This window comes from Peromyscus maniculatus, chromosome 4, assembly GCF_049852395.1.
Source record: "Peromyscus maniculatus bairdii isolate BWxNUB_F1_BW_parent chromosome 4, HU_Pman_BW_mat_3.1, whole genome shotgun sequence".
Classification (NCBI taxonomy): Eukaryota; Metazoa; Chordata; class Mammalia; order Rodentia; family Cricetidae; genus Peromyscus; species Peromyscus maniculatus.
Window position 1 is genome coordinate 46,885,474 of NC_134855.1, and position 17,827 is coordinate 46,903,300.

General features: G+C 38.9%; 1 protein-coding gene across 1 annotated transcript in view; it reads right to left on the reverse strand.

Annotated features, from left to right (window-relative positions):
* The window catches only part of Abcb11 (ATP binding cassette subfamily B member 11), a 90,700-nt gene that overhangs the window by 52,392 nt on the left and 20,481 nt on the right, over positions 1 to 17,827 (reverse strand). Inside the window, exons 6-10 of the mRNA XM_015987591.3 lie at positions 10,665 to 10,752; positions 9,395 to 9,528; positions 6,833 to 7,004; positions 3,364 to 3,488; positions 259 to 433 (exon numbers count right to left, since the gene is read on the reverse strand). Of these exons, the coding sequence (XP_015843077.1) occupies positions 259 to 433; positions 3,364 to 3,488; positions 6,833 to 7,004; positions 9,395 to 9,528; positions 10,665 to 10,752 (694 nt within the window). The remainder of the gene's footprint in view (positions 1 to 258; positions 434 to 3,363; positions 3,489 to 6,832; positions 7,005 to 9,394; positions 9,529 to 10,664; positions 10,753 to 17,827) is intronic.

Below are 17,827 nucleotides of genomic sequence, written 5' to 3' on the forward strand. Positions count from 1 at the left end.
TGGGATCAGCTGGAGGATCATTGTTATACAGCTGTAAAATCTTTAGTTAATTGGAAATCATTAACTGGCTGGTCATCAACCCACATGTTCAGCCTTTCTTCACTAAGGGGTCCTGATATTGCTGGTCCTGCAGATGGACTTCAGCAAACCATGGAGGCTTTCCTGCCTAGGACATTAAAGCAATAATCCTTATGGCTACTATGACTTTTCTGATAAACTAGCAAGAAATACCATAGATAGGAAACAAGACCAAAGTACCTGGACCAGTGTCCCTGGAGTATACTCCTCTTCATCCAGGACTAGCGAGGAGCCGTACCAGAAGGCCAGTGCATAACACAGAAAAATGAGACACCACATGTATCCGGTAAAGAAGCCCATCACCATTCCTTTTCTAATTCCCCAGCGCTGGGCGAACACAAGATTTTTCTCATACCTGTAAACAGAAAAGGTTTGAGTCAATGCCAGCTGGAGCAGCTCAGGGTATAACGTTTAAGATGGGTCATGATGCAGAATTTTATTCAGGGATTATAGTCACCCCTAAACACCCCTACTTAAGTCGGTCACAGCTTGGATGGGGAACAGTGAGATAGCTTTGGCCCCAAGAGAAAGCAATGTTTTAAGACAACTGTCTTTGCTTGGGATCTATTACTACTTACATTTAAAGTGTTTCCTTGGAATATATATCAGGTTTTCTATCAGAAAATAAGCAATTATCTCTAAATCAACAGATTGGACTAGTCACATGGTGAGTTCCAGACCAGCCAGGACTACATAGTGAGACTGTGTCTCAAAAAACAACCAACAAACAAATCAAAAAGCTCAAAATATATTAACCAAATTACAAGAATAAATAAAATCTTTTTTTTTCTTTTTCATTTTTTTTCCAAGACAGGATTTCTCTATAGCTCTGACTGCTCTGGAACTTGCTGGGTAGACCAGGCTGGCCTCGAACTCAAGATACATACCTGGCTCTGTCTACCGAGTGCTGGAATTGAAGGTGTGTGCCATCACCACCCGCTAAAAAAATTTTGATAACTACATCATTTTTGCAAATTAAGTTTTTACTTTCATTAAAAATTTGTCTCTAGAATGATTTGTCATAATTTATCAGTGTTAATTTTTGTTTGGTTAAATGAAAAATTATAGGATTTATTAAATGCATTTAACAGCACAGTAGCTTCATAAAAAATGTTCAATAAAAAAAAAATGTTCTGAGGCTGTCCAGATGACCCAGTGAGTAAAGGCAGCTAGCCCAAGGACCCAAGTTTGATCTCCAGGACCCACATAGTGGAAAGGCAGATCTGACTCCTGCAGTGATCCTCTGACCTTCATCTGCCCTGAGCCCACACACCACCCTTCCTCCCTGTAAAATAAGTGAAATATAATCTTAGGAAAATGAAAAAAGCTTGAATCATGCTGCCATTTCTTCCTTCCTTCCTTCCTTCCTTCCTTCCTTCCTTCCTTCCTTCCTTCCTTTCTTTCTTTCTTTCTTTCTTTCTTTCCTTCTTTCCTTCTTTCTTTTCTCCCCCCCCCCAAACAGATGAACAACCAATTTTAATAGGTGCAAATATCTTCCTGCCTCAGCTTCCTTTGTGCTGGAATGAAAGGCATGAGTCATTGTGCCAGGCTCCCTTAGTCTTTGAAAATGTAAATTAAATTAGTTTTTTTACTAACATATAAAAACAGAGCATCATATGTAGTGATGGGAAAAAATGTGATGCTTTGATGCATGTACACAACAAGTAATGTTTAAATCAGAGTATATATATATTCTCAATCATTGACCAACTGGGTACGGGAGTAAACTAGTGATTCTAGGACTAGAGTCAGAGGTGGGAAGATTCCAAGTTTAGGGACAGCCTTGGCTACATAGCAAGTCAAAGTCAGCATGGGCTACAGATTGAAAAAACAAACAAAAGCCCCAAGGACAAACTTTCAAAGTCCTTCTTTCTTTTGGAACTATGCAGCACACTGCTCTCTATGTTGTTGCACTGTGCATTAGCGTATCAGAACTTGCTCCCAACTTCACACCCGTTGGTCACTCTTTCTCCACCCATCCCCCTGTTGCCCCGCCCACTCTCTGACGTCCATCAGTCTACTCTTAACTCCTATGCTAGCAACGTTTCTAGATTCCACAAATATAAGTGCAATTGTGTAAACCTCTCACTTGACTGTGCACGTTGTTACAAATAACACCATTTTGTGTTTTATTATGCTCAAACTGTATCTTGCTGTATGGATGTACTGCATTTCCTTTATCTGTTGATCAATGAATAGACACTAAGGTTGTTTTTATTCCTCAGCTCTTATGAACACCACCACAATAAATACGCTATGCAGATATCTCTTACACATACTGATTTCATTTCCTTTGGGTATGTCCCCAGCAGTGGGACTGTTGGGTAGTATACTTCTCATTTTAATTTATTGAGGAACGTCCTTGCTGTTATACAGAATAGATCCATTAGTGAGTATTTTTATCCACAGTGGGCAAGGGTTCCTTTTGCCCCATATCCTCTATGGCCTTATTATATTTGGCCATTTTGCCAACAGTTATTTTTACTAGTGTGAGGTAGAATTACGGGCTAGTTTTGAGTTGTGTTTCTCTGATGACTACCCGGGGTGATGGCACTGTTTTTACAGAACTGACTGTCTGTGTGTCATCCTGCAAACTGTCCACTTAACTCTGTCGCTCATTTTCAGGTTGGAGTAACCGTTACCTTACTAGTGAGGTTTTTACAGTTCTCCTCATCAGTCCCTGGTCAGATGCACGGTATATGCACAGTTTCTCCTCTCTGATGACTGTCTTTCCGTTCATGCCTGGGAACTTTTCAGTGTGGTGTAGTATCATTTGTTTATTTTTTTTAATGAGTTTTTTGGGGTTTTCTTTTCTTGTCCTTTGCATTTCTGTGCTGGGTAGGCTTTTCTTTAACGACAGAAAATGCTGCTGAAAGCTGACATGAAGTATAATATGTACACTTCTCTCTCTATCATCAGAATCTGAAACAACTTTCTTGCCTATCTCAGCTCTCTAGAAACCATCTCCAGAAATACATTGTACTGGGTGTGGTAGCATACACCTTTCCTTCTAGTACTTGGGTGATGGCAGCAGGTGACCATGAGCTCGGGACCACCCTGGTCTATATAGCAAGGTCCACAGGGGAAAATGAGAACTCAAAACAATGTTTCAGACTTTTTAAAGCACGCTGGCAATGAATGTTTGCTGATCCACCTCTTGAAAAAATGTCCTCTCACGTTGCTCTATATGGTTGCAGATCTGCCGCTTTGTACAAGAAGAAGAAAATCAGGGAACTGATTGATTTATGAAATTCAAGAAGCAAACAGATGTTCAAAACAACCAACCTTTCAACCTCTTTATTCTCACCACCAAAAGCAGCCACTGTTCGAATCGATGAAATAACTTCATCAGCAACAGATCCTGCTTTGGCATAAGCCTTCAGCTCAAGCTCTGTGAACTTGGCCACACTCTGAAGCCCAAAGGGGGAGAAAAAAAGAAAGTTAGCCTGTCCATCAATGGTTCATTCAACAAAATGAACAAGTGGCATGATTTAACAAAACACTGGATTTTCACTGTAACAAACCAAGAAAAAAGCTGGTCCAAGATTAGCTTGTGTTAAACATCATCCATTGTGTTTGGAGTTTGATATACCAAAATGACATTAAAAATCTATCTCAATGAAAGTGTTCTCATGGAGTTAAGTGCCCTCAAGTCTGGTAAAACTAGTGTTTAGGTTGTTATGCTCATAAGGTTCCTAAGTCAAACTATGATATATTCCATTGCTGTTGGAGAGAAACCATTGTAGAATTTACAAACATCAGAGGCAAAGACTGGAGGCCTATGTAGGCACATGGTTGTCCAGAGTAGAGAATGACAGAATCACAGTACACAGCAACACAGCATTACAGGGGTAATTCCAAAGGAGAAAGCATCAAGTTAATATATGACTCAAATATAAAGTGTTTACTAAATTTTTAACTTTTACAAAAGAGAAAGACAACTGTGTTTAGTAGTTTTTAAAAAGTCATTTTTTCTAAAATTGGATTTGGACTGAGTCCTGTTGAAAGGTAGCCAGGCATGGCGACATATGCCTGTAATCATAGCATGTGCAAAGTGGAAGCAGGAGAATTCGGGATTCAAGGTCAGCCCCATCCACACAATGAGTTCGAAGCCAGTCTGAGATACTAGAGATCCTGTCAGAAGCAAAACCAACCAGACAGCAGTAAGAAACAAGGGGAAAGTTAATATTGTGGAAACTCACCTAACTCAGAAAACTAAAATATATACAGTACTCAGATGATGAAAATGTGTATTCTAACAGGTTTTTCCCCTAGACTTTTGGGAGAACTGTTACTAGCAAAATATTATATGGAGTTCTAAAATACAAAATAATAAAGATAACTTTAATAATATGTTTATTATTTCCTCAGTCCACATTTTCTAAAATATGTACATTGAAAAGACTGTTTTCACCTACGTCGACATTTACTTACATTCAAGCTCAATGGATAACATTACACCTTTTGCCCCCATCTTTACCTAATTTATTCCTAAATCGAATACATCTTTACAAAGTAGTAAGAGCATTAAAGAGTTATGAATGATATCAATTTTATTATAAAGTCACATTACTCAATAATAAGACATATTAGGATTTTAAGAAATATATATTTTGTAACATCTGATAGCTGCTTGTGTTTCTCATCCTAAAGAGAAAGGTGTGACAAAAACATACAAAACCCACAACCAGTGTTAGTGTGTCATATATTGCCCATCACTTCTGTGTGTGTGCATGTGCATGTATGTGTGCGCGTGTGCGTGTGTGCGTGTGTGCGTGTGTGCGTGTGTGTGCGTGCGTGTGTGTGTGTGTGTGTGTGTGTATGTGTGTGGGTCCTATCTTTGACTTACATGTAACAAAATTGCTGGTATCATTTTACAGGGACAATCAGGCCTAGACATGTCTGCAAGAGGAGGTAGGTGCAGAGCGATAACATTCCAAATCAAGAAGTTAGACTTTTAGGCAATTAGGGGACACAGGAAACTGTACTGTGAAGTCTGGTTCAAAACAAAGTGATTGGGCAATCATTCCATCTCTGTGGTGTGAAAACACAGTGTGTGACCCACGGGGATGTGCATATCAATTTATCACAGGTGTGAAAAAAAAAAAGAATAGTACAGAAAAAAATAAAAGCTAAACAAAAATTTTCAGAGTGTAGCTGGAGAGTTTTCTCTACGGGTCCCACCAAGCCCCAGCAGTCTGACAGCCCACTCATAAAATAAACACACAAACGCTTATATTATTTAAACTGTTTGGCCTAATGGCTCAGGCTTCTAGCTATCTAGTTCTTACATCTTAAATTAATCCATTTCTATAAATCTATACCTTGCCACGTGGCTTGTGGCTCACTGGCCTGGCATCTTCACATGTTGTTTGTCATGGCGGCAGCTGGCAGTGTCTCCCTCCGCCTTCCTGTTCTTTCCACTCTCCTCTCTGTTATTCCCGCCTATACTTCCTGCCTGGTCACTGGACAATCAGTGTTTTATTTATTGACCAATCAGAGCAATTTGACATACAGACCATCCCACAGCACCAGAGCTCATCAGGGTCTTCAGTGGAATTTGAGGTTCTCTGGAGCAAGTCAGGAAAGAGGTTTGTAGGAAAGCCAGTTGTAAAGCTTGCAAGGTCTTGTGGGTTTTTAAAAATAATAAAAAAATCTCTTTACCAATAGGTTTTTGTGCCAGGCGCTGTACTTAACGAATACCATGGATGGTACTCCGAATAATCACATGACTTAGGCTGTTATCCTTGTTTTAAGGTTCTGAAGGGTTAAACGTGTTATTCTTCAGTCAACTTCGCTTGTGAGTGGTCGGGGCAGAGGGCTTTGTGAAGTGAGCTCTCTGCTACGGTCACTTTCAGCCCTTTCTTACATTGCCCGGGAAGTCTGAGCATCATCAGTGGCTGTGTAAGGGCTTTACTAGAAACTATCACTATGGTGATTGACAGCTGCTGTTCAATGATGTCTAAGTATTGCTCGAGAGTTCCCTTTGAATTCTATTTATAGTAAACTCTCAGCACGCCTTATACCATGATTTGTGATCTAAAGATTTTTTAAATGTGTTTTATAGATAAAAAATAATAATAATTCCTCAAACCAGGGAAGACTTTTAACTGCAGTGACCCCTATTCCTACACTTGGAATAACAGAGTGAGGAACAGACACTCAGGATGAGTCCACAGACCCTGCCCCTGAAACTGCTCAGGTGGACTGGAGGCTGAGCTGTGGAGGCAGAAATCTTTTTGGAGTACTTATTGCTGATCTATGTGTACTTGTTATATCATTTCGAGCATCTGAGCTTGGGGAGAAACAGGGCTGCTGGAGACCGGGTGGGATTCAGAATCAGGCTCCCTCAAACTTCTAGCTGTGAAGTCCTAGATATCTCCCTTTGCTTCTCTGACCTCCATTTATTCAATCCTGAATGGTGTTAGCACTTTCCTTCTGAGTAAGAATAAGAAATACTGAGGGCGGAACCCCTTAAAAAGTACCTGAAAAAATAGAAGATGCTTAATAAACGCAGTAGATTGCTGATAGTCAAATAATAACTTTACTAAAACATCATTAATTCGTCATCTGTGGAGCATTATTTAATACTAAGGAATAATCAAACATTAGAAATCAATATAGTGATAATCACATTGACAACACTTGGGGAAGGAACCCAAGCATCATGTTTTGGCCTTTTGCCAAACTGCAAATGTAAATCTTCCATGGAGAAAAATAAAAACAAAAGAAAATAAAATACAAACATTCTTACCAGACCTATGATGGCTGCTCCGATCCCAATGAGAGGGCTGACAGAAAGAATAACCAAGGTCAGTTTCCAGCCCCTGTAGAACCCTATCAGGAACCCGCAGATGGATGTTGTCATGCGCTGAATGAAAAGGGCCATCTGATCGGCAATGGCTTCATTGATTTTATTAACATCACTAGAAGCAAGAGAGAGGCAGAGCAATACAAGTGAATTCCGTCAGTTCAAGTGTTTGTTGAAACAGTTCACTCTCTCTTTCTCTTATGTCTCTGTCCACTGTTGCTCTGTAATGAGAAGTGAGGAATACTTCCCAAACCTTCGAAAATTTCTCACACCTTGGAACATTACAACCGCTCTCCTTATAGTCAGCTGTGTATGTCTTAACTTTCAAGCTGGTATGGATTCTGAAACTCTGCGTCACCACTGGGAAAAACTCATACTGCCTTCCTGTCTCCATAGCAAAGTAATTAATCTGGATATGTCCATCTGCCTGTCCGTCTGTCTATATATGTCTTTCTCTATAGCTGTCTCATATATATGTATGTATATGTGTGTGTGTGTCTATAACTTTGTCTACTTTTATTACATTCTATTTGTAGGCATTAAAAACTAATGGCTAAGAACACAGACTCTGGGACCACACTCTGAATTTGAACACAAGCTCTTCTTGGGAAAATTACTCAATTTTTGTGCATCAGTTTCCTCATCTATAATAGCAGAAGTCACCTTAGTGTCCAATAATGAGAATCAAACTAATTGATATGTCCAAGCACGTAGAACAATAAATACTCAATGTGATGAGCACCCAACATGTGTTACTTTGGGTCACTTCTTAGCTTGCTCATCTTGTGCTTCCTACCAGGCTTCTAGTTACTCCAGAGCTTCAGAGCAAGGATATGAAGTATTGCAGAATATCGGTGGAATATAATTGCACTGAACTCATAAGCCTGAGAGCATCCCCTTAATCTCTTGTCTAGATGGAGCAAATAGGAGTTGATGTTTAATAGCAAGAAGGAACGCAAGACACTATCCAGAGGCTAACCGTTGTGTTCTAGTGATGTCAAGCATCTATTGATGGTCATAGAAAGTAAAGAGAAAGTAAGTTCTGAACTCTAGAGGCCCGAGTTTCCATTCTCCCTTATCTTTGTTACTGGCAAACGGATCTGAACCAGGTGTCTCCAGGTTCTTAGCCTCTTATCCAGAGAACTGAAAATAAGGTCTCACATAAATTTGCAAAAGAAGCAAGATAGTTTTATTCAGACTTAAATGACAGTACAAAGTATAGAGAATCTACTGTTGAGATTGACAGCAGGCCACATAGCTGAGCGTTCTCAGGGGCCCCATGTCACATGGCCTGGGATCTGTTTTTATGGGATCTAAAGAAAAGAGGGGCTGGTTACTAAGGGCATGGTTTGGATGGTTCCCTATTTTTATTGGTAGATGAGAGCATTGTTTAAGTCTTCCTACTGTGCATGTCTCTTCCTATAACGCATCTGACTTGAATCACATGCATGCCCAGTTACGACGCATAGGCATAAGGTAGTAAATAGAGGAGCTTCCCTAAAGTTTACCCAAGGACAATTTGGCCTTACTGAGCAGGTTCTCAAAGGCACATCAGATCCTTCTTTTCTTCGTACCTAGATAAACTGTCTAGAAACCACCCAAGTTTGATGGTTGTTAGGAGAGGAGAAACTTGACCCGTTGTTTAGAAAGATCTGTACATGTAGTCCATACAGGTGTGTGGCGGGGAGGGGTTCAGGGTTGCTAGGTGCATTGTTCAGAAGGGTGTGTGTGTGTGTGTGTGTGTGTGTGTGTGTGTGTGTGTGTGTGTGTGTGAATAGCTAGGCTGCCAAGGGAGGGTATGTATAGCCCAAACTAAACAGAGTCTCAAGTTACAAAGCATTCATCATGCTTGCCTGCCTCCTCTCCAGAGTGCACTTACGTACTTTTGCAAAGCTTCAAAGTTCGGTTCCGCAGGGTCCAACTACTGTAAGCTGTTTTGGAGACTGTTGTTTGTTTATTTTTATTTTTTGTTGTTGTTATTGATTTTAACTTTCTTAAGCTATTTTTAGAATTTATTTTGGGGTTTGTTTCTGTGCCTCCATAGACATAGCAAAAGAATTACTTCCAAGTTTATTTTTTCCATATGTGTGTAGGTTGTCATAGCTGTCTCTCAGTTTTACCTTATCTCAAACATGTCATCTATCTAAACTCTCTCCTGTAATAACTAATGTCCTAATATTTTGACCAATGATCTACAAAGCCGTAATATGCTGTCTGTTTTAGTAACTGTATTGTAAGCTATTATCTATGAAAATGCCACACCTATGAAAGTCTAATTTTATTTATTTATTTGTTTGTCTATTTATTTATTTGATAATTTTTAAACCAAGGTGCCACATAGCCTAGCTGGCCTTGAATACCCTGTATAGGCAACAGTGGCCTTGAACTGCTGATTATTTTACCTCCACCTTTCACCTGCTGGGCTAACAAGTACTTATAACCATAGGGTTGTTTTTTTTTTTAATCAAAATGATACATTATAACATAGTTGTACCAGCTACTTACTCAGAGAATCTTGAATTCAACTCTCCCACAGACGTGCAGTCAAACCATCCAATTTCCATTCTCATTATTCTCCGGAAGTAAATTTTCCTCATTTTCCTTATTTGACGAGCCCCAGTGATGACCCAAAATTTTATCTGGAAGTGGACAAAGGTGTCTTTAACATGGCAGCATTAAGCACGTTTGTTTTTTCTTTCTCCTGTTTCTGACAAATGACACTTCCCATGGTTGTGGCTGGGAATAGCTGAAAAGAAGAGGGATGTCATTCCCAAAGTGCCTCTTCTTAGGGACTAAGGTATAAGCTCTGACACCCCCCTGTTAATGGGGAGGTGAGCTGGACATTTGCATGGGTGACCAGAGATCCGGCTTGGACTCCAGTTCTGGCAGGTGGTCAGGCTACCGTCTTTGAATTTTGCCTATGGAGTTTCACTGTCTACATCAAGAAAAACAGGTTCGCGGCATCCACACTGAGACACAGATGCTCTACATCCGCTCTTTATGCACACTGCTCCTCAGCTTTCTCCTTGTGGATAAACACCTCTAGGCATCCACACATAGTGTTCAAAAAATGATTTGTGGACAGTGTAAGCCAAAAATCATGATCCAACCAGGGAATCTCATTTCTGATACATGTCCCCTAATTAAAAAAAAAAAAAAAAATAGGCATCATGAAAACTGGAGCCACAGTAAGAGAAATGGATCAGTTTCTCTTTACAACTAATGTTACCTGGAATCCTTCGATAAGTGAAGCAGAGAATTCATTATCTTTGTTTCTACAGAAGGTGGCGAAACATGAACTATTTTTCTTCTTTAATAAATGTAAATAACCTTAAACCCTTTGATCACTTAAGACTAGAAAATCTGATTCAGAATTACAGAATTGGGGCTGGAATGTCATTTGTTTAGACCTCAGCAAAGAAAGAGAAAAAAGGAATATACTCTTTGCTTTCTTAATCTCTCAATGCCTGGCTTTCTCTATGCTCCTCAGCTTCAGCCTACAGATTACAGCAGCTGAGAAGAGCAGGGCAGATAGGGGAGGTCAGGGAGGCAGCGGGAGCCTGAAAATGGCTGCTCTGTTTCCCTAAGCAATGGCTAGCATCCCTCTCAGCTGTCATCTAAACAAACCTTCCCGCCCTCTCACATCCTTCATAAGTAGGGCTGCGATTCTTAGGGCTTCTGGATGGCTAAAAAGCTAAAAGCAACACTTTCAGTTTCATCATGGTGTCTACGAGGTCAAACGTTGGTCGGTAAATAAAACGGAGGTGAGACTAACTTGAATGTATCCTAGGATAAGTACAGCCACGCCGATTCCTGCGTAGATGCCAGAGTACTTGATCATTTCACTTTCGAAGTCCACCAACCTTAAAGAGAGAGAAAAGTGCTGAGATTTACAAGTAGGATCCAGCTATCAAAGGTTGCATTGGTAGGTTTGGAGGACTTTAACACAGACTGACTACATTTCTCTTAAACAGGAGAAAGGCATTGTGTTTCATCAGTATAGGATTATAAAGGATCCACTCAAATCCCTAAATAGAGTTTACAGTACTAATTACACCACAAATATGTTCGCCCTCTTCATTTTTTTACACAAAGATGCTAGAATTGTGCAATAACACATGGCAGTTTCTAGAAGAGAGAGGACCCACAGGGATTCACCTTGGCTGTTTTCCTTATTCAGACGCAGAGATGGATTTTGACAGCCAGTTGGGCTTCCTGGGAAGACAATTCTAGAGAGAAGTGAGCTGTCAGTCAGTCAAGAGCTTCCTGTTCACACCTCTAGGAAAGAAAGCCAGCTTTTCATCCCAGAGCGGCATTTTAAAAAGTGTCGGTCACATTCCTATGGGGAGAGAAAGCCCCTCCCATTGGCCGGAGCTTTCTCCTGACTACAGCCTCTGAAGCTTCTCTCTCTAGAATTAGTTCATGAGTTGAAGAAGAAATAATGGCAGGGATCCCTAAGCAGTTCTCGTCACTCCCACAGCGATGTCACGGCGTGACACTGTGACAGAAGGACTTGGATTGGCAGAACCAGGCAAAGGAGGAAACAACAGTCTGAAACTGTGTTCAGGAACTAAGGGATTTTTGTAATGTGAGAATTAGCGTATTTGTTGATAGTGATGCCGGTCTTTAAGAACTAGTTAAATGGCACGGATCCGGTTATTTAGGAAAGGGGAGAGAAGAGGCTCATTAGTGCACATGCCCCCATCCTGCTTGATTTCAGCTGTTCCCTGGTAACCTGAGTTTGCCCTTAGTAGAAAGGACCATTTTCTCTTTTATGTGCTGTGCTTCGGATTTCAAGTCTAAAGTTTCATTGTCTAGCCTAGAACGTGAAAGTGATCTCATACACAGCTACAAAAATCGACAGTTTAAAAACTATCTAAGTTAGAGCCAGGTGGATCTCTGTGAGTTCGAGGCCAGCCTGGGCTACCAAGTGAGCTCCAGGAAAGGCGCAAAGCTACACAGAGAAACCCTGTCTCGAAAAAACCAAAAAAAAAAAAAAAAAAAAAAAACTATCTAAGTCAATGGGTCTCTTGAGTTCACTTTCTTATAGTTCTTACTTTTATTCCCATGAACACCTAGTTGCCTCGATATCATATAATAAGAAGTTATCTTTCCTCCACTGAATTTCTTTCCATCCTTATTTAAAAAATAATATACGTACTTATTTTTGTAAACAGATTTCTGGATACTGTCTGTCCTCCACCAATACCACAGTCTCTGTTGCTGTAGCTACAAGTAATATTGAAATCTGGTAGGTTTATTTTATTTTTCATGAATTTAGTTCCAGTTCTTTTGTTTTTCAATACATGATTTAAAGTAATCTTGCCTATATTTTAATCAAAGTAAGTGATCAACAATTCCTCAATGAAGAAAATATATCATATATACACAATAGAATACTATTCAGCCTTCAAAAGGAAGAGGACACCCAGTCAGCTGGAAGCCATTTTGTGACATGAAATTTGCCAGACACAGGAAGTGACATCATGCAGTCTCACTTATGCAGAGAGTCTGAAAAAGTGGAACCCACAGGAAAGAATAACAAGATGGTATCCAGGAACTGGGAGTGAGGAAACCAGGAGATTTTTACCAAAGGACAGAAACTTTGGTAGCAAAGGGAGCAAGTGTAAGAGTTCTACTGTGCAGCACAACTACAGTTAGTAACTATGTCTTCGTATAAGTGACAATGCTGAAGGAGGGCTTTTAAGTGTTCTCATAACAAAAAGTATAGACAACGATATATATGTTAATTAGGGTAATTTAGCCACCCCACAATGTATACATATGTCAAAAAGCCTTGTACAGAAATACGCATGCAATTTTAATGTTTTAATTCAAAATTCTATCAAAGGAATAAATAATCAGAACAGATCTACATTCAGCAAAGAGATTGAATCAATAACCAAACCACTCAACAAGGGAAAGACTAGACAGCTTCACTGACTAATTTTTACCAGACAATTAAATATCAATACCATTTGTTTTAAAGCTTAAAAAAAAAGTAGACTTGACAGGAACACTTTCGAATTCACTCTGTGAGTCCAGTGTTAGTTACCTGATTCCAAAAGAATAAGAAAAAAATCAAAAAGTGCATGCATGCATGCTGATATGTCTAATGAATATAGTCACAGTAATCCTCAACACTTAGGAGGCTGAAGAAATAAATGCTCAGTTGATAACGCGTTTGCCACATAAGCCCAAGAACCTGAATGTGATCCCCACCATTCACGTAAAAGCTGGCCACACAGCATGCATCTGCAACCCCAGCACCGGGAAGGCGGAGACGGGACCTTGGGGGCTTTCTGGCCAACCATCTAGCAGACTATGTAAGCTAAGCTCTGGGTTCGGTGAAAGATCCAAACTCAAATGAAATAGCTAGTGAGCTCTCAGTGCCCCAGCAGATACCTTCACCCCTGTGCTCACACAGATGGCCCTGGTTAAAGCCAGTGGGTCCCAATGCAAAAACAAAAGACAGAAAAGGGATAGGGACATACCGGCAGAAGGGGGAAGGAGAGGGGTTGCCAGAAGGATAATTGAGAGTGAAGGGATGGATGTGCCCAGAGTGTGTTATATACATGTCTGAAACTGTCAAATCATAAATTAATTTTAAAACATAAATAAAAATAAGGTTGAGAACGATTGATGAAAACATCTAATAATGACCTTTGGTCTCCATACATATCTGCATATGAAAGTTCACAAACACTAGCATGTATACACACACACACACATACACACACATACACACACACACACACACACACACCCTCAACTGAATACTAACAAATTCATTCTTGGAGCATATTAACAGGATCACACATCATTACTAAGTACAAGGTATTCCTGGTGATTCAGCACATAAAAGTAAATCAGTAATATAGACCATATGAATATTATAATACCCAAACCCATGTGTTCTCCTTAATAGAGAAATTTTTGACAAAACTCAACACCCCTTAGTGACTAAAAAGCCCTCAAACCAGGAAGAGAAGGCAATTCCCTCAATATGATAAAAGGTACTTGTGAAAACCTACAACTAGCACCATTCTCAGTGGTGAAGGACTTCACCTCAAAGTCAAGACAAACACAAAGGTGCACATTTTCACAGCTCCTACTCAGCACTGTATGGGAAAACTGGCTCAGAGCAATTAGACAGGAAAAAATTAAGAAAATAAAACATCTAGTGAGAGATGAAATACTGTTGTCTCTATCACGTGACATTATCGTCTCTAGAAAGTTCTAAAGAATCCACTAGAAACCTATTGACATTAATAAACAGGACAATGGGGTTGTAGAAGTTGAGATTAGCATGTCTACTAAATTGTATATCTATATAATAACAGTGAAAAATCCACCATGGAATTCAGAAAATGTCTGCTCGTAATAGCACCAAAAAGGACAAAGTACTTAGCAAATAAATTTAATAATAATACAAAATTTATATTATTAAAATTATAAAACCTTGTTGGGATTAAAGATAACTTAAATAAATGGATCCCAGGCTTACTATTGAGAGAACAATATTCTCCCAGATTGATTTACAGATTACATGTAACCCCTAGTATTCTGGCTTATTTCTTTCCAGAAGTTAAATACACTAAGCCTCAAAATTATATATATTAAAAAAAATCCTAAAGACCCAGAATAGACAGTAGTAGAAAAGAACCAAGTTGGTAGACTCATGCTTCCTGATCTCAGAGTCTACTGTAAAGCCGCAGCAGTTAAAAGGTACTGTTGGCACAAGGAGAAAGGCGTATATGAATGGGAAGGAATTGAGAGCCCACAAATAAACCCTAATGCTTACTAAATTGATTTTGACAAGGGTTCTGAGATTATGCAATGTGAAAAAAAATTAAGTTGACATAGTCTTGCTAGCAAATACTATTAAGTAATTAACTATGTAGAGAAAGGAATCAAATCAAAGCCCTTTCTTCTATCACAGGGAAAAATTTACTCAGAATGAACCACAGACATAAATACATAAGCAGAAACACAATAGTCTAAAAAAATCAATCAATCAGACAAACAAAAACAAAACAGGTTTGAGTTTTCATGACCTTGGATGGTTTCTTAGATGTGTCACCAAAATCAAAACAAAACAAGAAAAAAAATAAAGTAGAGATCACCAAAATTAAAAATCTAGGACTTGAAAAATCACCATCAACAGATTGAAAAGACAACTAAAGAATGAGAAACTTTCCTGTAAGTCATACATTTGGTAAAGGACTTATAACTAGAAAATGAACTTTTGTAACTCAAAAATAAAAAAGACACCTAACCCAATTCAGTAAAGGGCAATTTAAATAGACACTCTTTCTAAAGAACATATGTAAATGGCCAATAAGACCCCAGAAAGATGTCCAACGTTATATGGGTAAGTGTCACGATGACAGTGAGATACTACTTCCCACTCACTAGGATGGGTATTGGATGAGTTTCCTATCGCTGCCATAACAGAGTCCCACAAACTTGGTGACTCAACTCCTTCTAAAGTCTGAAAGCTTCCCTGGACCTACATCATCGTGTAAATAAAGTTGTACCACAAAATTGTACCACAAACTATGTCCAATGGCTCTACAGCAGAATCTCACTTGCTTCTTCTGCTACTGGAATGTGTTGACATTCATTGGACATGACAACCTGGTCCCAACTTCCTTCTGTCACCTTACCTCTCCTCTCAATAGTAAAGTCTTGCTGTTTCCTTCTATTAAAAACAGTGGTTGTATTTAGAGTACAACTGTATACTCTTTCCCACCCCCAAATTCTGAATCTTTTTTATTTGTGTATGTGTGTATGTATGGTAGGAGGAGGTTGAGGTGGAATCTTGGTTGGCCTGGTACTCCTATGAAGACCAAATGGCTTTGAACTTATAGCAATCCTCCAACCTCAGCTTCCCAAGTGCTGGGATTACAGGCATGTCCCACCAGGCCTAGCCTAGATCCTTGATTTAGTCATACCTGCTTAGACCCTTTTTCCATCTAAGGTAATATTCATAGGTTACAGGGATTAGGACCCAGACATCACAGGAAGTCATTAAACCTACTATAACCACTTTCAAAATAAAGATAATAATTAACAATTGTTAGTGAAGGTGTAGAAAAATTATAATCTCATACACCATTAGGAAGAATGCAAATGTTACAGACACTTGGAAAATGGCCTGACAGTTCCTCAAAGCATTACACATGAATGATCTCAGAACTCTGTTCTGAGCTATGTAACTACAAGAAATGCATACATACACACACACACACAATATACACAAATGTCAAAAACAGAAGTACTTATAATAGCAAAAAAGCAGAAAAAAATCAAATTACCACCAATGAAATAAAACACTTTATCTATGTAGCAAAATACTCACAAATAAAAAGAAATAGAATACTGATGCATGCTACAACATGGAAAACTTCAAAAACATGATGCTATTTTTTTTAAAGCCAGTCTTTAAAAGGTCACATGTTGCATGAGTCCATTTCTATGATATCTCAAGAATAAGCTAATGCACAGACACAGGAAATCAATTGCTGTTACAGACACATAACAGATCATAACAGATGGGAAGTTGGGGAGCAATAGTTAGGGTGTACATTTTCTTTTTTCCTTCTTGTTGCAAATGAAAATGTCCTGACACTGGTTGAAGTGGTAGATGAAGAACTCTGAGAATCCAAAAACAAAACAAAACAAAAAACAAACAAAACAAACCCCTGCATGGCACATTTTAAGTGGATGGATTAGTGGTATAGTAACTGTTTTAAAATAAAGTTGTTTTGAAGAAATATACAGCCTTAAGTATCAAATTTGAAAGTTGTTCTTGTATGCATACATTCAGTGCACATTATCAAGAAAATAGACTGAAATCTGACTGAAGATTCAGACTCAGACTTCTACCGAGTGTGTCCATATGTGGGGCAGGTGAGATAACAGATTTCCAGTTGTGGTAGCTGTCACGGGGCTGCAAAGGTTTCCATCACCCAATGTCCTCAGCCTCATATAGATAGTGCTTCCCAAACTGTACCAGGGTCTATGTGGCCAAAAGAATGTGCTATAAGTTACAGAATATCTCTTCTATGATTAAGTTAAAAAGATTTTATGACTTCTATCTTTTTTAGACTCTAATGTGAAAAAAAAAAAGAAAATTACACTGTGATATTTTCTCACTCATCAGATTTCTTTCTTTCACTGTTTTGTTTTACTATTCTGAGCAGAAATTCTGTAACTTGGAGACCTGATAGTCTTTAACCCTTATCAGTGTTGCTAACTAAGAACTGCTTGTAGGGCTTTAGCTTTAATATCCCACCCAATAAAGAGGTATGTAAAATTCAAGAGAGCAAACGTTCAGAAACAGCTCAGGCCACCGGCTGCAAATGTACTTCCCTAAATTTATTGCCTTGTCTTACAGATACCAGAGCAACACATCTATTACGCTATATTATGCAATAGTGTATCCTTAACAATGAGTTTTTCTGAGAAAGGATCTTAAAAGTGTTAGGTAACTGGGAAGGCATTTAACCACTGATATATGAGAAAATGTTCTCTCCCTTATCCTGGGATACGCCCAACTCCATTTTCAAAATGTTCTTACCCCACAAAAGACAAACAAACAGTACTCACAGTGATGACTATAATAACTCATAATAAAAGATTTAACTTGTCAAAGAGTTCCTGGTAAAGGAACAATCTAAGAAAGGTATACCTCAAACCATTCTAGCTTAGCCATGTGATTATTTTAAAAGGGAAAGACAAATGACCATTCTTAATGCTTCATCTTTTTATTATACTTGATCAGATGGTCAATTAAATACTTGTATCATGGTAATTCAGCTGAGGCCAACATTCTTCTGAAAGCTCCAGTTTGCAACATTTATTGATTCTAGGTATAAGGCCTGGTAAGATGAATGATTTAGTGGTGGTAGAGACAGGAGATTCCTTGCTTAT